General features: G+C 42.7%; 1 protein-coding gene across 1 annotated transcript in view; it reads right to left on the reverse strand.

Moving 5' to 3' along the window:
* Positions 1 to 16984, reverse strand: part of Ctu1 (Cytosolic thiouridylase subunit 1) — a 40186-nt gene that overhangs the window by 1474 nt on the left and 21728 nt on the right. The window contains exons 10-14 of the mRNA XM_077668487.1: positions 13499 to 13564; positions 10683 to 10741; positions 10374 to 10433; positions 7820 to 7907; positions 401 to 437 (exon numbers count right to left, since the gene is read on the reverse strand). Of these exons, the coding sequence (XP_077524613.1) occupies positions 401 to 437; positions 7820 to 7907; positions 10374 to 10433; positions 10683 to 10741; positions 13499 to 13564 (310 nt within the window). The remainder of the gene's footprint in view (positions 1 to 400; positions 438 to 7819; positions 7908 to 10373; positions 10434 to 10682; positions 10742 to 13498; positions 13565 to 16984) is intronic.

A 16984-nucleotide genomic window follows, 5' to 3' on the forward strand; every position in this document is an offset into this window, starting at 1 on the left:
TATCAGATTGATGTCACTCAATTCCCTGAATGTAAAATCTTCACTGAAGCCCTGCAGCTCATTTTGCTCTTGCTATATGGCTGTGATCAGGCGACTGCCATTTAAGGCCCCAAACAATTAGCTCTAGCTTTGCCTGACCTAACTTAAGTACTTGTCTCACAGCTGATTTGCACAGATCAGGCAAGCTTCCATTTCAAGCAATGCTTTGTGTTAAGTGCTCTGATCATATGCTCATTTAGAATTCATTTCCCGCTTAGGACACCAGCACACACACACACACACTATTCTCTGAAATAGCAAATTCACCAAATTTACTAAACATATCTGTCTAGCAGAAATAATAAGCTTTGATAAGCCTGTTAACGGCACCACACATTGCCAGCACTTGCTTTGCACTTACCTTTGCCTTATCTTTCGAGCTTTTTCCAACTCCCAACCTGGAAAAAGAGTCAGAAATGACGCCATAAAAATACATGGCCAAGACAAATATGCTGTGAATGCAAAAGAACTTTGTTGGGCTCCGGGCAAGCTACTTGTTAGCGACAGATTTGATCAAAGGCTTAGGTTTAGGTTTATGGGAGATTAACATCCCAAAGCGACTGAAGCTATGAGGGTTGCTGTAGTGGAGGCCTCCGGATAATTTTGACCATCTGGGGTTCTTTAACGCGCCTGACATTGCACAGTATACACGCCTCTAGCATTTTGCCTTCGTCAAAATGCTATGTGGCCGAGATCGAACCCGCGTCTTTCGGGCCAGCAGCCAAACACCATAACCACTAAGCCACTATGGAAAGAACGGAAAGAATAACACACATGTACTATACTTAGGAGTTCCAACTTTTCAGATTACAATGAAAAAGCCGATAAGACGCCGGCAATACGTCGAATAAAATTTTAACAATTACGATTCAACCGAAAAAGGCCAGTATCACGGCTATGTATGCTACGCTGACAAGTCACATTCGGTCACAACTGGACATTAAGCAAAAGCGGAATATTTAATGAATATTTAGAACCACCAATTTCAAAAGAAAACTTGAAATGTGTGAATAGCACTTTTTACAGAATGAATCACATACGAATAGTGTAGCTAGAAACTGAACTGAATACGAATTGAATAGTGATAGAACTGCATCGAATAAGAATTGAATAAAAATTGAATATTTGTGCTACCATTCGCTACTTGTGCGAATATTTGTACAAAATGAACAATCGTGCGAGACACTGAAGCACCAGTGGTGGCGCAGCGGTATGGTGCTATAAATTAGAGTTAAAGCTATAGCCGATAAAAGATGCAGCCCTAATCTCAATAAAAGGATCACAACACAAAGTTAGTATATTAACCCCATGACCGTCAAGTTATACATAGAGGAAAGTCGCGTGTTGCTACTGATGACGAAACAGAATACACTATATAGCCATATCTCAAGACATGAGACTGGTAACAGCTATGTATGAGCCATGGCCTTCGAGACTGGGCATCATAGCAGGGTTTGCTGAACCTCCCTGAGCCTTGCCGCACCCTCCAGTCTTTAAGGCCATGTATGAGCATTATGAACACTGTCACATGAATGGACTGCATCGTGGCGCTAAGCCCTTCACCCCGCAAATACTGATCATGGCAGGAAAATGGCACCAGTGTTTGCCCCGTTTTTGGAACAGTCGTTGAAAAAAAATATGACGAGCTGTATTCAAAGAACCTGATGCCAATTATTCTAAAAGTATTCAAAAAGGTGAGAACACATTACATTCGTTTCGAATCATTTTGAACATACAATATTTTAATCGTTCGAATAATTGATACAGAAGATATTCAATTCGCTTTAGAAATTTTGAAATTCTCGTACAATCCTAAAAATACCATAAATGGCTCAGAAACTTTACAAGTTCATGCACACTGCATGCTTCCAAGGTCACAAAATTGCAACCCTATATTTAAAACACTTATGCTCAATTAATTTCTTTATCAACCAGAAATTTCCACAAAGAAAACTTGGCTACGTAAAATATTCTACTGCACGAGAAAAAAAAAATTACGGCACCAAATAGCACTTCCTAGGCACACTATAGAACTTTGCAGCGTTCATCTTTTTTCTTGCTTTTGAAAAGTGATCCTTATTTCTGGGCACAAAATTGCCCTCACCATTCTGTCCAGCAGGAATTTCAAATGTGGCCGGCATCACTAACATTGTGAAAACACCTCCAGATGTTGCTAAAAAAAGGTTTTAAAAGTCTCCTACACAACTGTAGTTGCCATTCTGCAAAGGGTTAAATATGTTTTCCGACTGCATCTAAAGACTCTGATGTGAAATCACCATACCGTCCCGAAAAAAAAAAAAAAGGCCATGTTATGGCTACTGCAAAGGCTCAGCGGCAGTCCCACCTCTGCCATCAGATCGCAGGCCCTGCGATGTGCCACCCTGTCACTGAACACAGAGTGCAACAGGAACGTGACAACCTGGTTCTAAGTACAAAACTTCCACTCATGTTTTAATGTGATGGTATGATTATTTAACTCCCATGTTTTTTAGTTTTCAATGCTGACAAGATTTCTATTGGCAAGCAAAGCTCTAAATATGAATGTGTGTTAATTAGTGGCCAATTATTGGTCGTGCTAACAAAAAGCTAAGATGAAACCTATATGACTGTTGAACACATAGGATTAACACGTTATATCATTGAAAAAAAAAAAAAACAGCAATCCTTCCACAGAAAATAATATTTTCAAGAAAAAGGGTTCCAAGACTGCCTTCTCAAATATATACACAGAAAAGGTCAGCTGAATTTTTTAAACCATTACAGAGGAAAATTAAAAGACTGCTTACATGCTTTGAATGCGAATGCATTGTCTTATCGTGAGTTCTGCTGCGAGGTTCATTAAACACATACACTAACACATAACGCATACACTAGGTTCGCCTTTAATCGCCAAGAAGGAACGCAGTTTTGTGGCCTATGGTTTGCATGCTCGCTTCGCAACCTGAAGGTCCTTGTTTATTCTATGCACCTTTGGAATAAATTTTATTTTTTCTTTGCTGTAGATGTCGCTATCTTGTGTTCTACTGCTGATGTCACTGAAGAATTTCATGCCATGGACGGCGACAGACAGCGGCTTTTGTGCTAATGAGACATACAACGCTTTTGTATTAAAATAATATACACAGTAAAATCCACAAGCCAAAACTCTAACTATATTCCAGCTTTATAATGAGTTCCACAAGGAGGGTACCTATTGATCAAATAATGCACAGGATCACACTGTCTTAAAGGGCCACAGAAAGGGGTGTTTGAGTTTGGCTTTAAAATGCTTGCACTATGTAGAGTACAGGCCATTGAGCGTCCATGTCACGTACAAGACCTCAAAAGCGAGCGGGAAATTTACAATACACTTTTAAAAATTCCCGCTTTCGCACTTCGCGGCAACACGGGGTGCTGGGCTTCCACGCAAAACCTAGCGCACGACGTCACCATGCAAGTGACATCAGCAGCCAGGGTTATTGAATGACAGCGCCAAATTCTTTCAGACGTCCCGCGCTACCACGGCCACGGCCGCTCTGCGCACACCGCAGCCAGCGGAGGTAGGGGAAGGGCCTAGTGGGTGGGGCCGACGGAGGAGCACAGCCATTTTGGCGCGCAAGAGGAGAAAGAAAAGCGCGATGACGCGGAAGTTCAAATTTTGTCTGCATATAACTCAGCTTCCACAAAAGGCATTAAAATATTTCTTGCTGGAAGATAATTGTGAAGTGGCATCTTTTAACATGCCAGGCATATCACAACTTTGTTGAGAGCCCCTTTCTGGGGCCCTTTAAGGAAGCTCTTAAACCATTGGCATCCACACAAGCAGTCCCGTCCCAGTTGCCACAGAAACCCCTGAAATACAATCTCGTCTGTTATGTTGCAACTGTGACAGCTTTCCGCATGCTATGTCGCGAATGTCACTTTACGACAGCGGTTCACCCCATGTCATCATTCCGACAACCAACATTTGGCGTGTGCGGAATGGCAACGAAGCCAAAGTAGAACTCTAGACTGTATCAATGCTTGGCCATCACAGTGCTCGGCGGCTTGCGGCGTGTTGCACTTACGCCAACGCCAAGTGCAACAGCATGAATCTTAATGCGGCAGTTAGTGTAGTTCCATCACTGCTCAGAAACGAAGGCTCAGAAACGAAACTATGCCGCAGCAAACGCTGCGCGGGTAGGGCTGCACGAGATCCAGGGATTAAATTCAGGGGGTCTCTGACGGGGATCTCTGGCCTCCTCACCAGTATAGGACAAGGGATCTGAGACCCCCGCGCTGGAATGTGGAGAGTGCATGAATCCGAAGCAGGCAACCATTTTTGACTCTTCCTGTCAGTGGTGGTCAGAACATTCCTTCCGTATCATTTTGAAAATTTTGCCATAATTTTAAGTAACAATCATTAACATGTTTTCTAAAACCCGAGACACAGAAAAAAAGAAAGTCGGCAGCTCCACACAAAGGCTGGAAGAAAAAGAGAAGCCCGTGCCCTGACGCCACAAGTCAGTCCAGAGCTGGCCACTCAGCCCCAAGGCTACACAACAACAACGAGCAAACTGACAAACCATTCAAGTCTGTCCTAAACTGAGCAAACAATCACCTTTAAAAATGATTTCTCCCCTTTGTATAAAATGATGTGTAAAACAGGCCACCAGCCACTTTCTCTCTCTCCCTCTTCTTTTTCCACCTGTGCTGGAATCACTAGAGACCCCTTTCGATGGAGCCAGACTTCAAGCACTGACAAGATGCAATTGCACAGGTTGGCTCCAAGGTATGTTTTTGTCATTGCATTTTCCCTGTCACCTGCAGACCAAAAATACAAATTTCTAGGTTCCAATCGACGATTAAAGTGGCCTCTGTGAAAAAAGCTGCTGACTAACAGCTGCTCAGGCAAACTGGGAGCCACTGCAGGGCTTTTGGGCCCTTCTGTGCATGTGAATGATCACAAGAGCCACAAAGCACTTCAAATTCCTGAGAAGCATGCTCTCCTTACTAGAAGTAAAGCAATCAAACAAAAAAAAAAACAGCAGACAATGGTGTACTTTTTTTTTTCCCCCGAGTGGTTGCCTCCTATTACATTTCCCAGATGGTGCGCTGTTTTATTTTCGTGGTCCTGTGAAAAACGTAACAGCGGAGTTCTACTGCATTGGGATGCAAAAACAAGACAGTCAGCAGTTTTCACTCAGACCAAAGGTCAGGCGCTGCTTAATTATAATGAACTCAGCGCTTCGGATATCACATCCCAGAAGAGTAGATGATCAGAACTCAACTTCTATGAGAAACAGAATGATTAGTATGAGTTGTAATTGAGCTGCCGTATTCACTGGAGCATAGGTCAACCTGCTTTTTCAGAACTGCACTGTTTAAACTCAGGGGCAGACCAATACATGGATCACAGACAAGGCAAGATGCAAACCCAGCTAGAAACTAAAGAAAGGAAGGGGGGGGGGAACGATGCAAACTGTGGAAAATCCTGTGTTCTGGCCACCTTCGAGCCTTCACAAACAATGATAGTTGCTGTCACCATTCATGTCCCTTCTTTTTCAAGCGAGCCATGAAAAAGTCTGATATGAAGATAAGAACAATGCCCTACTGCACTAACACTGCATCAACCATGCACTTTAGAGGCCCATCATCATAAAAATAAAACTTCTCTCAACTGCTCAGCTGTATGGCAAGGCATGCCAGCAAAACTAGGGCAACCATTCTCAGCAGTATTTAAGCAAGCTGGCAACTTACGTGCAGGGGTACCAGAAAATGGACCAACAAAGCGTGTCAAATAACCATCTACGATGATGAATTTCTTGCAGTGCCTCTGCCGCTCCAAATATGGCACATTGTGCTGGTTGCCCTAATTTTATGCTTTCAGTTTGGAGCTTCCACTGGTCGACCAATACAACATTATGAGCTCTTTTCTTTCCCAGTTCCTGAAGTTAGGGGGTCGACCTATGCAACATATCAACCAACATACTAAAGCAGCACCCCGCTATAGTAAACTGAGTTATAGTAAAAACTCGGATACAGTAAAGTGAAGCTGCGGTCCCATTTCACCGTCCATAGACGACTGTATATATTTTCGATTATAGCAAAAAAATTTTTCGAAGAAACGGCTATAGTAAAGAGCGTCTGGCCGTGGCGATGTACTTCCCGCGGAATGACGACATCGGGGCACTCGCGAAGTCTAGGATTGCGAGACAAAGAGATACCAAATGCGCTCGTTGAGGTGGCTTCACCACCAAGCTCGAGAGCCACGAGGAGAAGCCAACTTTTAGAAAACCTTAAGGCCATGAGGCAAAGACCGCGCACTGAACAGTAAAGCTGGCTATGAACGTATAAAGGCGGCGCGGGTCGCTGAGGAAGGAAAGCCAATAAAAGTGCAGTGAGGAGTAGAAACGGAAAGAAAAAGGCGTGCGTCCGTAGCGCGGCAGCTCGAGGGGAAAGCAGCGGCATGAAGCGGAGGCGCAGTGGAACTCGCAGAAATGCGTAGGTGGTTTTGCTGAGCTTGACTCTGTTGCATGGGTTTTTTAACTACTGCCTCTTAAATGATGCTGCAGCCTCAGAAGACGACGCAGTGATCATGGAAAAGCTTTGGTTTTCACATGGAATCAAACTCGCTTTATTTTTGTAGCCACGTTGCAGTCATGTAAATGCGGTACTTCTGGCAAAAAATAATTATCACATAAAGGAACGATAAGAGCAGGATTTAAGGTATTTCTGAGCATTTCTTTTATAAACCTTATAAACCAACACTTCGTGCTTAGTAAGCAGCCAGAGGGTCAGAGCCACGCCATCACCAACAACTGATATAGCAAAGACCCTGACATAGTAAAGAATTTTGCTGGTCCAGCTACTTTACTATAGAGGGGTTCTACTGTAGTAAATATGGTATACTACTAAATTATTAATTCTGCTCATTAGTTCACATTTAAAAGGAGCAAAAGCAAGCTGCTAAGCTATTTCGAGCCCTTCAAAACTAACAGCAATGCAAGTTGCATATAGAACCAAGGTGGGGCTTTATCCCTGCAGTTGGAAAATTTATGAATATATAAAAGCAAAGTGGCTTCAAGCAATAAACACTGGTCCAAGAGTTCGATTCCTAGTGGCAACAGCTATCTTTCAATGGAGACAAACTGCAAAACCATGTGTGCAATGAAATTGTGGTGCATGCAGAAGAATACCAGGAAGCCTTACAGGTAGGGGTAGCCTTGGCACTAAGTATCCACTAATCATTACCTTGGTAGCTTACCCGTCACAGAAAGAAGAGCTTTAAAGGGAGACTACGTTCAACTGCAACCAATTTTTGTTCTCGAAGAAATTCTTTGGCTTTTTGTTGCTCTGTTGAGGTTCACTTGGAAGCTGAGAAATTTGAAGTTAGAAGAAATTTGGAATTCAAATTTGAAGATAAAATTGAAAGAAGAAATATCTCTTCCTGCCACTCTATCCTAACTCATGACTTTGGCGAGGATGATGAAACCGATGACTCTGTAATCACTCCGTATAGGCTCCATAATTGCTGGCTGGAAGTGCATGCTGGGGTGGCTCAGCCTCAGAGATCTTCATACAACTGTCTTAAGTTCTGAAATCACTGCAGCTTTCTTATAAAAGCGGGCAGCGGCGATACCCATATTTAATTTCTTGGTCTTCAAGGTAATGTAGCTCCTCTGACATCAGAACACGGCAGTCAATCAAGACAGACCAAGTTCAATTTGTCCTTGGTATCCCTTTAATTACAGTGTGAGCCCAACGTTCACCGGTGCTGCTCGCGGCAAGCTGTGCGACGATAGAAGTGACAGGCACCTACCTGGGCACTCCGCGGTTAAGCCCCTCGAGCAGCACACAGGCCTTGCAGAACTGCTGGCTCGAGATGTAGCCACAGCGGCTACATGTGCCTGCACAAACAATGTAACACAGCATTCACAGAGCGTGTTGCTGTGTGGATGCAAACTGACGTGAAACACTTACTGTACAACAAATCTGCTGTTCTGCTTTACTTTGAAATTAAGATTTCTATTCTATTCTATTTTTTCCCTAAAAGCGAGCCAGTTTTTTTTCTTTAAGAGGTAGTATTTTTGCAACTTTCTCAGAGCAGCAAAAAGGAAAATGAAGGGCACACCGACCTACACTGTTAACACCTGACAAATGGTATAGCTAAGCTACTAACCCCACAGTATATCACACTTGCCTAGAGCGCTCGAGTAATGCCACCCGGTGGAAACAAAGCGAAATTCTGAAGTAGGTATTGACTTCCACTGAAAATAATTGCATTGGAGAGTAGCCTAAAAGACATGTGAACAGCGCAGACACCAGTGCCTTATCCCCTGCAAAGCAGCTGTGATAAGATCTAATTTAATTTGCTTTAGAGCACACCACTCAAGCGCTCTAGATAAGTGTGATCGACTCTGTACTATGCTCAGGTGTACAGCTTTCTCCTCTGCAACTTAAAAGGTTCATAGAAATTGCTCTGGAAATTGCATGAACTGTTTGGAATTTTGAGAACAACCTTTCACTCTTTATCGCGACACAGGCCTTTGGCCACGCTTTGAACCTGCTGCCAAAAATTCAAGACGAAGACGGCGCTCTTGAACAAGCTGCGTCATCTAGTTTACTTCTATGACACCATTTCTTTGGTTTCGGTTTTTTTATTTTCATTTTCTAACGCGAGGAGGCGATGTGAAAAAAAAAACTTTGACCGGATGTAGTCTGCCGGTCACCAATCATGGCATCCGTTTCGCCGCGCGTTCCTCAAATGCAAAAAGCTACAATGAGCACTTTTGTCGGTTCTTATGCTCTTTTTTTTGGAGGAGCAGTGGTGAGTTAGACAACCATGTGGAATGGTTGGATTTCAGTTCCGATTGCGAGACTTCGTCTCAGAGGCCCGCAACATCAGCAAGTGCTTGCGCGTTTCGTTTTGCTGTTCATCTATTTTATGCAGTGCACTTGATTTGTAAATGAAGTGTGTGCCTTTATTTGGTGCTTTAGGGTCCTTGCAATGTACTACCAAGATATTTTATGAAATCGGCCAGCAGATTTCTGACTATGATGACTTCAAAGAAGGCCATCCTCCTTTTCACCCATAGAACCCATTCACTACCAATCGAAAAAAAAAATGGAAAAAAGTAGGAACTGCAAACTCTGCTATAAAAAAACAAGAACAGAACTCGGAACTAGTGTAATGTGCAGCACATCATCTACCTCCACTTCACGTCCTCACATGGCTGCTTTATCTAGTGGCATAGCAGTCATGTTGCCTAACTTGAAAGGCCGCGGAAAGTGCAGTGTATTAGTACGCAGCTGAAAATCGCAAGAATGGTAACTAAGAGCATGTACAACATAGTGTATATTTAAGTTTTTTTGCAATCAATTTTTGGCTTAGTGCAGCGGCTTATTTTTGATTTGCTTGTATTTTTTTGTGCTACCAGCATATGTAACCAATAAATTTTCTAAAAGTTTCGCACACACAACTGTGGCATTTTTTTTCTTCAAAAGCATAATCAATAAGCTACAGTTTGATGTATTACAATGCGCAGTGCACTTAGCACTTCTTGAAGAAATAAGTTTTATTTTAAAACACTCAAACTTGGTCATTTTGTCGCGATAAGGAAAGAGTTAAGGCCCGCTCTTGAAGGGACAGCATAAGAGGAAGAAGGGGGACGTTACGCACCAATAGCAAATGCATAGGATACCTTTATAATTCCCAGCCTTGTTTCCTTTGCAGGTGCAGATTTATCGCTACCTAAGAGATTTTCCCACCAGGCCAGAAAAACACCACAAAATTTTCGCCTTCAGTAAAAACCCTCTGTACGACTCTTCCTGACTATACGGATGTTTTTTTCAGCAGCAGAAGACATATTTATTGCAAATAAAATTGGACCTTTTAAGATTAAAACATTTATTTTCCCTGCCTCTTGGTCCAGAGTAGCGACGTCAGACCAAATAGGACTCTGTGATCACCATTTAAAAAGTGAATGGCGGTGTAGCCTAGTCTCAAGGATCCACGTGAGGAAAGTGTCCAGACATCACTGTAGCCTGCTTGCAAGGATGGCTGGTGGTAGCATTGCCAGTTTTTAATTTCTTGACCTGTCCTAGGTTAATGTACATCTTCATTTTCAGTTAAAGTAGCCTCTTTGTGATTAGAATGGGTAGTCAATCTACAGAGGTCAACTTCAATTTATCCTCAAGTGTCCCTGCAAGTGTGCAAAAGATGCCCTTGCTCAAGTCACCTACACCATGTGTCAAAAAATAGCAGGTAACTACAACATCTGCACAGTAGATCTTCCTGCAGGAGATTTTGGAAGCACAAGCTGCCCTATTGGAACTTCTATCTGCTGCAGCAAATTGCAAAGAAGAAGGCTTGCCTTTCTGGGGAAGCTTGACACCTTCCTTGACCGCCATACACTCGCCAGAGTGGATGATATCTGCACATGGGAAAGCACCAAGCATTGCTTATTTTAGTACAATAATAATGCAGTGCAAAAATAAATAAACGAAATAAAAAAGCCAGCCAGCTACTGTGGATTCAGTGCAGCGCCACATTTGCCCCAGAAGGACAGTTAAGATTCGAACAAATATACGTGAATTGAGAGAAATTAATGCTTCAGCAGTTTGTAAACAAGGTTTCACCATCCAACATGTGTGCCTCACTTGGCAAGATCAGCGGTGCTCACCCAAGATGGCCGTTGGCCGGATAGCCTCCAGGTCCTTGAGGTACGCTCGTGCGTGGCCTCTGCAGTGCAAGGAAAAACACTGCAGTCACATACCGCACACCCATCTCCCCATTTTCAGGCCTTAAAGGGGCCCTGAAACACCTTCTGAGGAGAGTACACGAACGTGCTCAATCACTACATTGTGTTGTCACAAACACCTGAGCCAAATAATACGCTTCTACAAGCAGCAGAAAACCCCCAATTACAGGTGAAAGTTGGCGAGCCTTTACCAGTGACTTTTTGAAACTCTCACTCTCCTTTATGTCACGCGTCTGCGTAGGTATGTTGGTTAAAGGGGATGAGGGTTTTAGAAGTGAAATTTTTAATTTTTTGGCGCAGAGCAATGAAATTTGGCATGTATATTGGCAAGTGCACTAAATAATAATATACAAAATTTTACTCATACATCTTCAGTAGTTTTGACATTATAAATTTTTATGTGCTTCACTGCTGTACTTAACTTGCAGAAAGCCTGGTGTCACAGTAAAACATGGTATGAACCTAGAGTCGCTTAAATTTTTGCCAAAGGAATGGTTCATGCAGTGAGATTCTAAAAATATATTTATCAACCTGTTTTTCTTTTCTACACAAAACATTATATCTATGCTTGCATAATGCACTCATTATTGTGATGTCAAATTAGTTGGAGAGTAAAAAAATAAGAAAGTAATTCAAGAATATAAGAATTTCACTGCATAAAAAATTTATCAAGAAATACAATGCAACAAACCTCATGAAAATTTGTCAAGCCATTGTCATGCTATGCTTTCTGCAAGCAGAGCAGTCGGGTCCAAAAAAACAGAAAGCCGGAACTGAAGTTGCATGAGAAGTTCATGACTGTTTGTGTCATCTCATGGCAGCAGCTTTGTAGAGGCCGCCGCATTTTTCATGTTTGTGCACTTAATTTTGATCGTAGACACATGGTTCTAACGTGAGGAGAATTCCGGTGGAACAAGCTTTCCAGTAATACAGAACTTGTCGCGACCAGCAATGCAGAAGAGGAGGTAACACGCTTGGAAACTGGCCACGCTTAAAAACTGCCCCCCCCCCCCCCCCCAGGAATTCCCTCACGCATTAGCAGCCCGCACTGGTTCTGAGCGGGTGTGGCCAGCGGAGCATCACAGACCTTTGAATGTGCAAAAGGTGACGAGAGGAGAGGGACAGGCACGAAAAGGCTGCAATTAAAATTCTGACTACAGATATAACAGAGTTTCTAACAAACTCATTGGAGGATATGCGTGAAGCGAAGTGTTTTAACATCCCAGGCATACCTCAAATTTATTGAGAGAACATTTCAGAGTCCCTTTAACAGTGATGTTAGTTCATGAAAGAAGGCTTATGCTCAAGTACACTCGCCATCAAAAATTAATGGAAGGCAACTTTGTCGAAAAAAATTCATTTCTTTGCATCCAAGATGTATAGCTCGAGATTTCTTGATGCAGTGTGTAATTTGCAAAACAACAATTAGGCTAGGGCAAAGATATTAAATTCTTCACATAATATTGTCTCCAATTTACTTTTACCTGCATTTGTACACTGGAATCTGTTTATAAACCAGCATAGAAACACTGCCCTTAACAAAATTCTAGCGAAGCTGTTGTTTAAGAGATCTAACACTCCAAACAAGTGGCTCACATAGCTTATCTAGCCATTTCACAATGCACACAAGTGCTCTTCTGAGACGCATGTGTGCGTACATGTGTGAGCACATAATATAATTTTCTGTTTGCCCTTACGTCACAAAACTTTCTTTAGATTTGCTTGAGAAGGAAAGGTCAAAGTAGACCAAAGTACAGTTTTGGTGCTCCAGTCCCACATGAGTGATGCTTTGTTCCTGCAATGCTTTTCATCAGGTTTTGCTCCTAATAATTACCTTCCTGAATCCCAGTTTTAAAGCTCTGTGCAAAGACATTCATTTCCACTAACAGCGTAGGCATACTTTAATTCTTGATCAAAGCAACAAAACTGTAACAAGGCAGAATGAACAAAGTTAGGTGCCAGCGAACAATTTTAAAGATAAAAACAAGACACAACATTTCATTTCAAATTATTGATACCCCAGTGGAAAGTGGCACATCGTCCTGTCGTCTTCCCTAGTGTTCTGTGTTGTTCTTCGTCACCTTTAAAATCATGAACTAAAAAACCAAGCAACCCAACAGCAAAATTTCTTTCATTTTACAGTGGACACCTCTTACAGCCAACGTAATAAGAACATGCTAGAATTTCACCCAAGAGCAAAATTTTGAGCATTCAACACTTTTCTAAAAACACCATACTTAGTCAAATGGCAATCACACAATGTAAGAAGAATGCTGCAGAGTCATGTGCTTGCATCATAGTCTGTTTCGCTCACCAGTATTGTGGAAGCTACAACGTGCACCAATGCAGCCTTAAGTGCACGCAAGAGCAAAGTGCTGAGCTTCAACAAAGGTTAGACTGTGTTCTTGCTGCTCGGACAAACTGACAAATCCCCTTGCTTTCAGCTGTGCCTGTCATCTGCTTTTCCTCAGGAAAGCAGACAACAGTTTCAGCTGCATGTGCCACGAAAAGCAATGGATGTTGGGATGCCAATACCGCACACCTTCAGTACAACAGATTAGAGGCGTTTGCAAGACAGAGCAAAACAAGGACAACTATGGGCGTGGAATGACAGGACGGAGGGTGCTGTCCGCAGGTTTCTTGTTTTGCGCTGTTTTACAAGTCCCAATGTGTGTGACTATTCAGCGCAGGAAGGCTTTCCACGGAGTAAAGGCATGAGCATGGGTCAGCTCACCTACCTGTAAGCATTCGGTGAGTAGATGCATTCAGTAGAGAAGTAGTCCAACTTCTTGAAGTGGGCATACCTGCAAGACAGTCCAGGACTTTTAAGCACTAGCACAAACCCAGGCATCGGCACATCAGCAAGAGCTGTACTGAGGCAATGTTTTGCGGTTTCTCAATTAATGAAGCAGCACACAGACATTAATAGCTACATGGATAGTGTTGAAATGGCAGCTTGCCATTAGTGCCTTTAGTATTTGTTGTCCCTTGTGGATAGCAGATGAACTCTGATCATTCCTCTTCAATCTAATAATAATAATAATTGGTTTTTGGGGAAAGGAAATGGCGCAGTATCTGTCTCACATATTGGCAGATACCTGAACCGCGCCGTAAGGGAAGGGATAAAGGAGGGAGTGAAAGAAGAAAGGAAGAAAGGGGTGCCGTAGTGGAAGGCTCCGGAATAATTTCGACCACCTGGGGATCTTTAACGTGCACTGACATCACACAGCACACGGGCGCCTTAGCGTTTTTCCTCCATAAAAACGCAGCCGCCGCGGTCGGGTTCGAACCCGGGTTCTCTTCAATCTTGATGTCATATTCAGCAAGGTGTCACATTATCAATTAGTGCAGTGTCTTTAAGAGTTGCTGCTGCAATACCTATACACATCACACTCAACAACCTGCCAGGTGAATTATCAGGATGATATCTCCACCCAGTACTATTGAAGAGTTTCCGCTCCCCTATCTTGATCTAAACAGCCAAATTATTTTTGCAGAAAACAAGTGCACAGAATTCATACATGTAGTGCTTCACATAGTATAGTATTAACCCTTCCAGGCCCAGTGATTCCATTCGGAATCACCAAATTTGGGGGCCACCAGTCTTCAATTGAGCGAGAATGTCCTGCTGTTTTTGCAGTAGTTCAGACATTAAGCAATTCATCTACATATTTTAGCAGCCTTTCATCTGACTGATGTATGCTAGTAGGTAGATAAGTGATATAGAAACAACGAACGCATTGCTGTCGCCATCGCCTGGTACCATGTCCTCCCTTGCATCGTGTAGAAGAAAGAAATCAATTTTTGTTTTCCCTAATCACGTGGAGGGGTACAAGTAAGCCCTCATGTTGCTCCTTCAAAATCAAATCTTTCGGCTAAGCACATTTACAAGCGCTAAAATCTTTCACGGATAATAATAATTCCAGACGGAATCACTGGGACCTGGAGGCCCCATTGTTGAATAATCAGAGCGGTCGTATCTGAGATAACTGTGACTGCTTGTAGCGTATAAATGTCGCCTCTTTTGCAGTCTAAATGTGACATTAGGCGTTTTTTCCGAAGAAGATGCATACATTCAGTGCAAGCACTTTTCATACAGAAAGGAAGAAGTTTCAAGAGCAGCCCACCAGACGTGTTGAGGTGTTGGTTCATCCGATCATGAAGAAATAGCATTCATCGCACGTAGATCAGAAACCACAACCCAAAGGCAAGGTATAACACAAAAGAACTGAACTTCAACGGAATATTGTCAGTACCAACAAATCGAAAACTGCAGGACGATGCAGAAGCGAGTGGTAGCGCAGCTACAGCGAAGGTTGAAAGACATACAGCTTTCAACCTCTGTAAAGCCGACCCAGTCGCTCAACAGTTCAGGTCGTCCAACCAAAAAAGTTAGCACAAAAAAAAATCCTTATTGTGGATGCAACACGATACTGCTGAACAAGCCAGAAATCATGAACATGAACCCCCACTGAAAGGAGCACCTTTAGTGTATGAATACATCAAATGCTTCAACATCGACTCAAAATTTGAGACTTTCGCATTGCAAATTTTCAGTTTCTGCAGTAAGTAGGTGCTGTGAGCTCGAGGCTGAAAATCTGAATATTGGCAGCGTGGTTGCCTTGCCTCTCAAACGGCATTTCTTAAAAGAACCAGTGCTTATCTTCAACCAACTCAAAAATTATGCTTACATAGGATCGCATACTGGCCTGTACACAATGAGAAAATAACAGCGGAAGTACAAGCTTTGTCATGTCATTCTCGCGCATTCTTGGTGAGAAATATGGCATCCTCTACTCCCCCAGAGACTAACGTAGTTTCAAAGCAGATGAGATTTATTTAGATTTTCAATGAAATCACAAAACTAAGCATTTCGCACCCCAAAGTCCCAATGATTCCATTTGGAATCATGCAAAAAGGCTTTAAAGAACTGACGAAACTTCGATTTTCTGATATAAAATTGTCTTCCTACTGTGCACGCTAGTTTCTGGATATCGATTTTTTTCTATTGAACAGTTTTAATCTGGGATGGAAAGGGTTAATACCACAGTTTGCTTTGCACTCACAGTAACGAATCAATTTTTATGTATGTATGCAGGGTAACAGGAAGTTGCAAACACCTTGGCTGGCTTGAACCTCAAGGGCCTCAAATCAAAACCTCCCTCCTTGAAAAATGCTACTAGACTCCAATGTTTGTGAGGAACTCGTCAAGGAAAGCATGTTTCCAATAAACAAACAAAAAACTTGCTCACTAAAAGTGGACCCACAGATACCGCAATCAAGCAATTTCACCTCCCTTTTCCCACCCATACTTTCTTAAAGAAGGTTTCTCTTGCATGTCACATGACTAGCCTCTAAAAGCATCATTACCCCCTTCTCATTCTCTCCAAGGAAAGGATTGATATTCTATGCCCCCTTTATTATGTGCCAGGTAAACACCTTCAGGCAGTGGTTCACAGCCCCAGACTGTGCGTTACACTCTGCTAAAAATGGTTACTACAATTGCAGAGATGCAAATCGCAGTAATGTATGAGCAGCAGGAAGGAAGGAAGGAAAAGAACTTTAATGAAATAGGAGATGTCTGCCTAGTTGTCGGCCTGGCATGCTACTCCAGATGAGGGTGAAAGAACAGAATGGTAGAGAAGAGGATGTTGAAAAGAAAAGAGAAAAATAAAGGGTGAATGGTGAAATCAAGCACACTTGCACACTCACAAACACACGCACACACAAAATTGTCAAAGAATGTCCACCAAACCCGTGTCTCTTAAAAACACTAAAAATGCTTTTGTCCCGCGCACACCCGAAGCCGCGTTCCTCCAGGGTCCAAGGACATGCTCGATGAGCACGGGGCCATCCTGTTGGAGTCCTAAAGCACTTAAAAGTGTCTTGCGATGATTGTTGAAGCGTTTGCAGTGGGAGATCAAATGTGGCAGATTCTCAGGCACACCACGTGGGGCACAGAGGGCTACTTATTGCACCAATTTTATGTATATAGGCTTTAGTGAAGGCAACGTCCAGGTGAATTCGGTGGAGGCAATTTTGATCACGTCTAGCTATATTGTGCGGCATGCGAAAGTCACAAGTGGGGTCAATACGAAGAAGGGGTCTGTATTGATGTTCCGGATCACACCACAAAGAGCGTTGCTTGTGCCACGATTTTGTAGATAGAAGTCTCGCGCCATCACTGCAAGAAAACGGTAACGGAAAACGGAAGCAGAGAAAAT

The sequence above is a fragment of the Amblyomma americanum genome, chromosome 6 (genome assembly GCF_052857255.1).
Source record: "Amblyomma americanum isolate KBUSLIRL-KWMA chromosome 6, ASM5285725v1, whole genome shotgun sequence".
NCBI classification, from domain to species: Eukaryota; Metazoa; Arthropoda; class Arachnida; order Ixodida; family Ixodidae; genus Amblyomma; species Amblyomma americanum.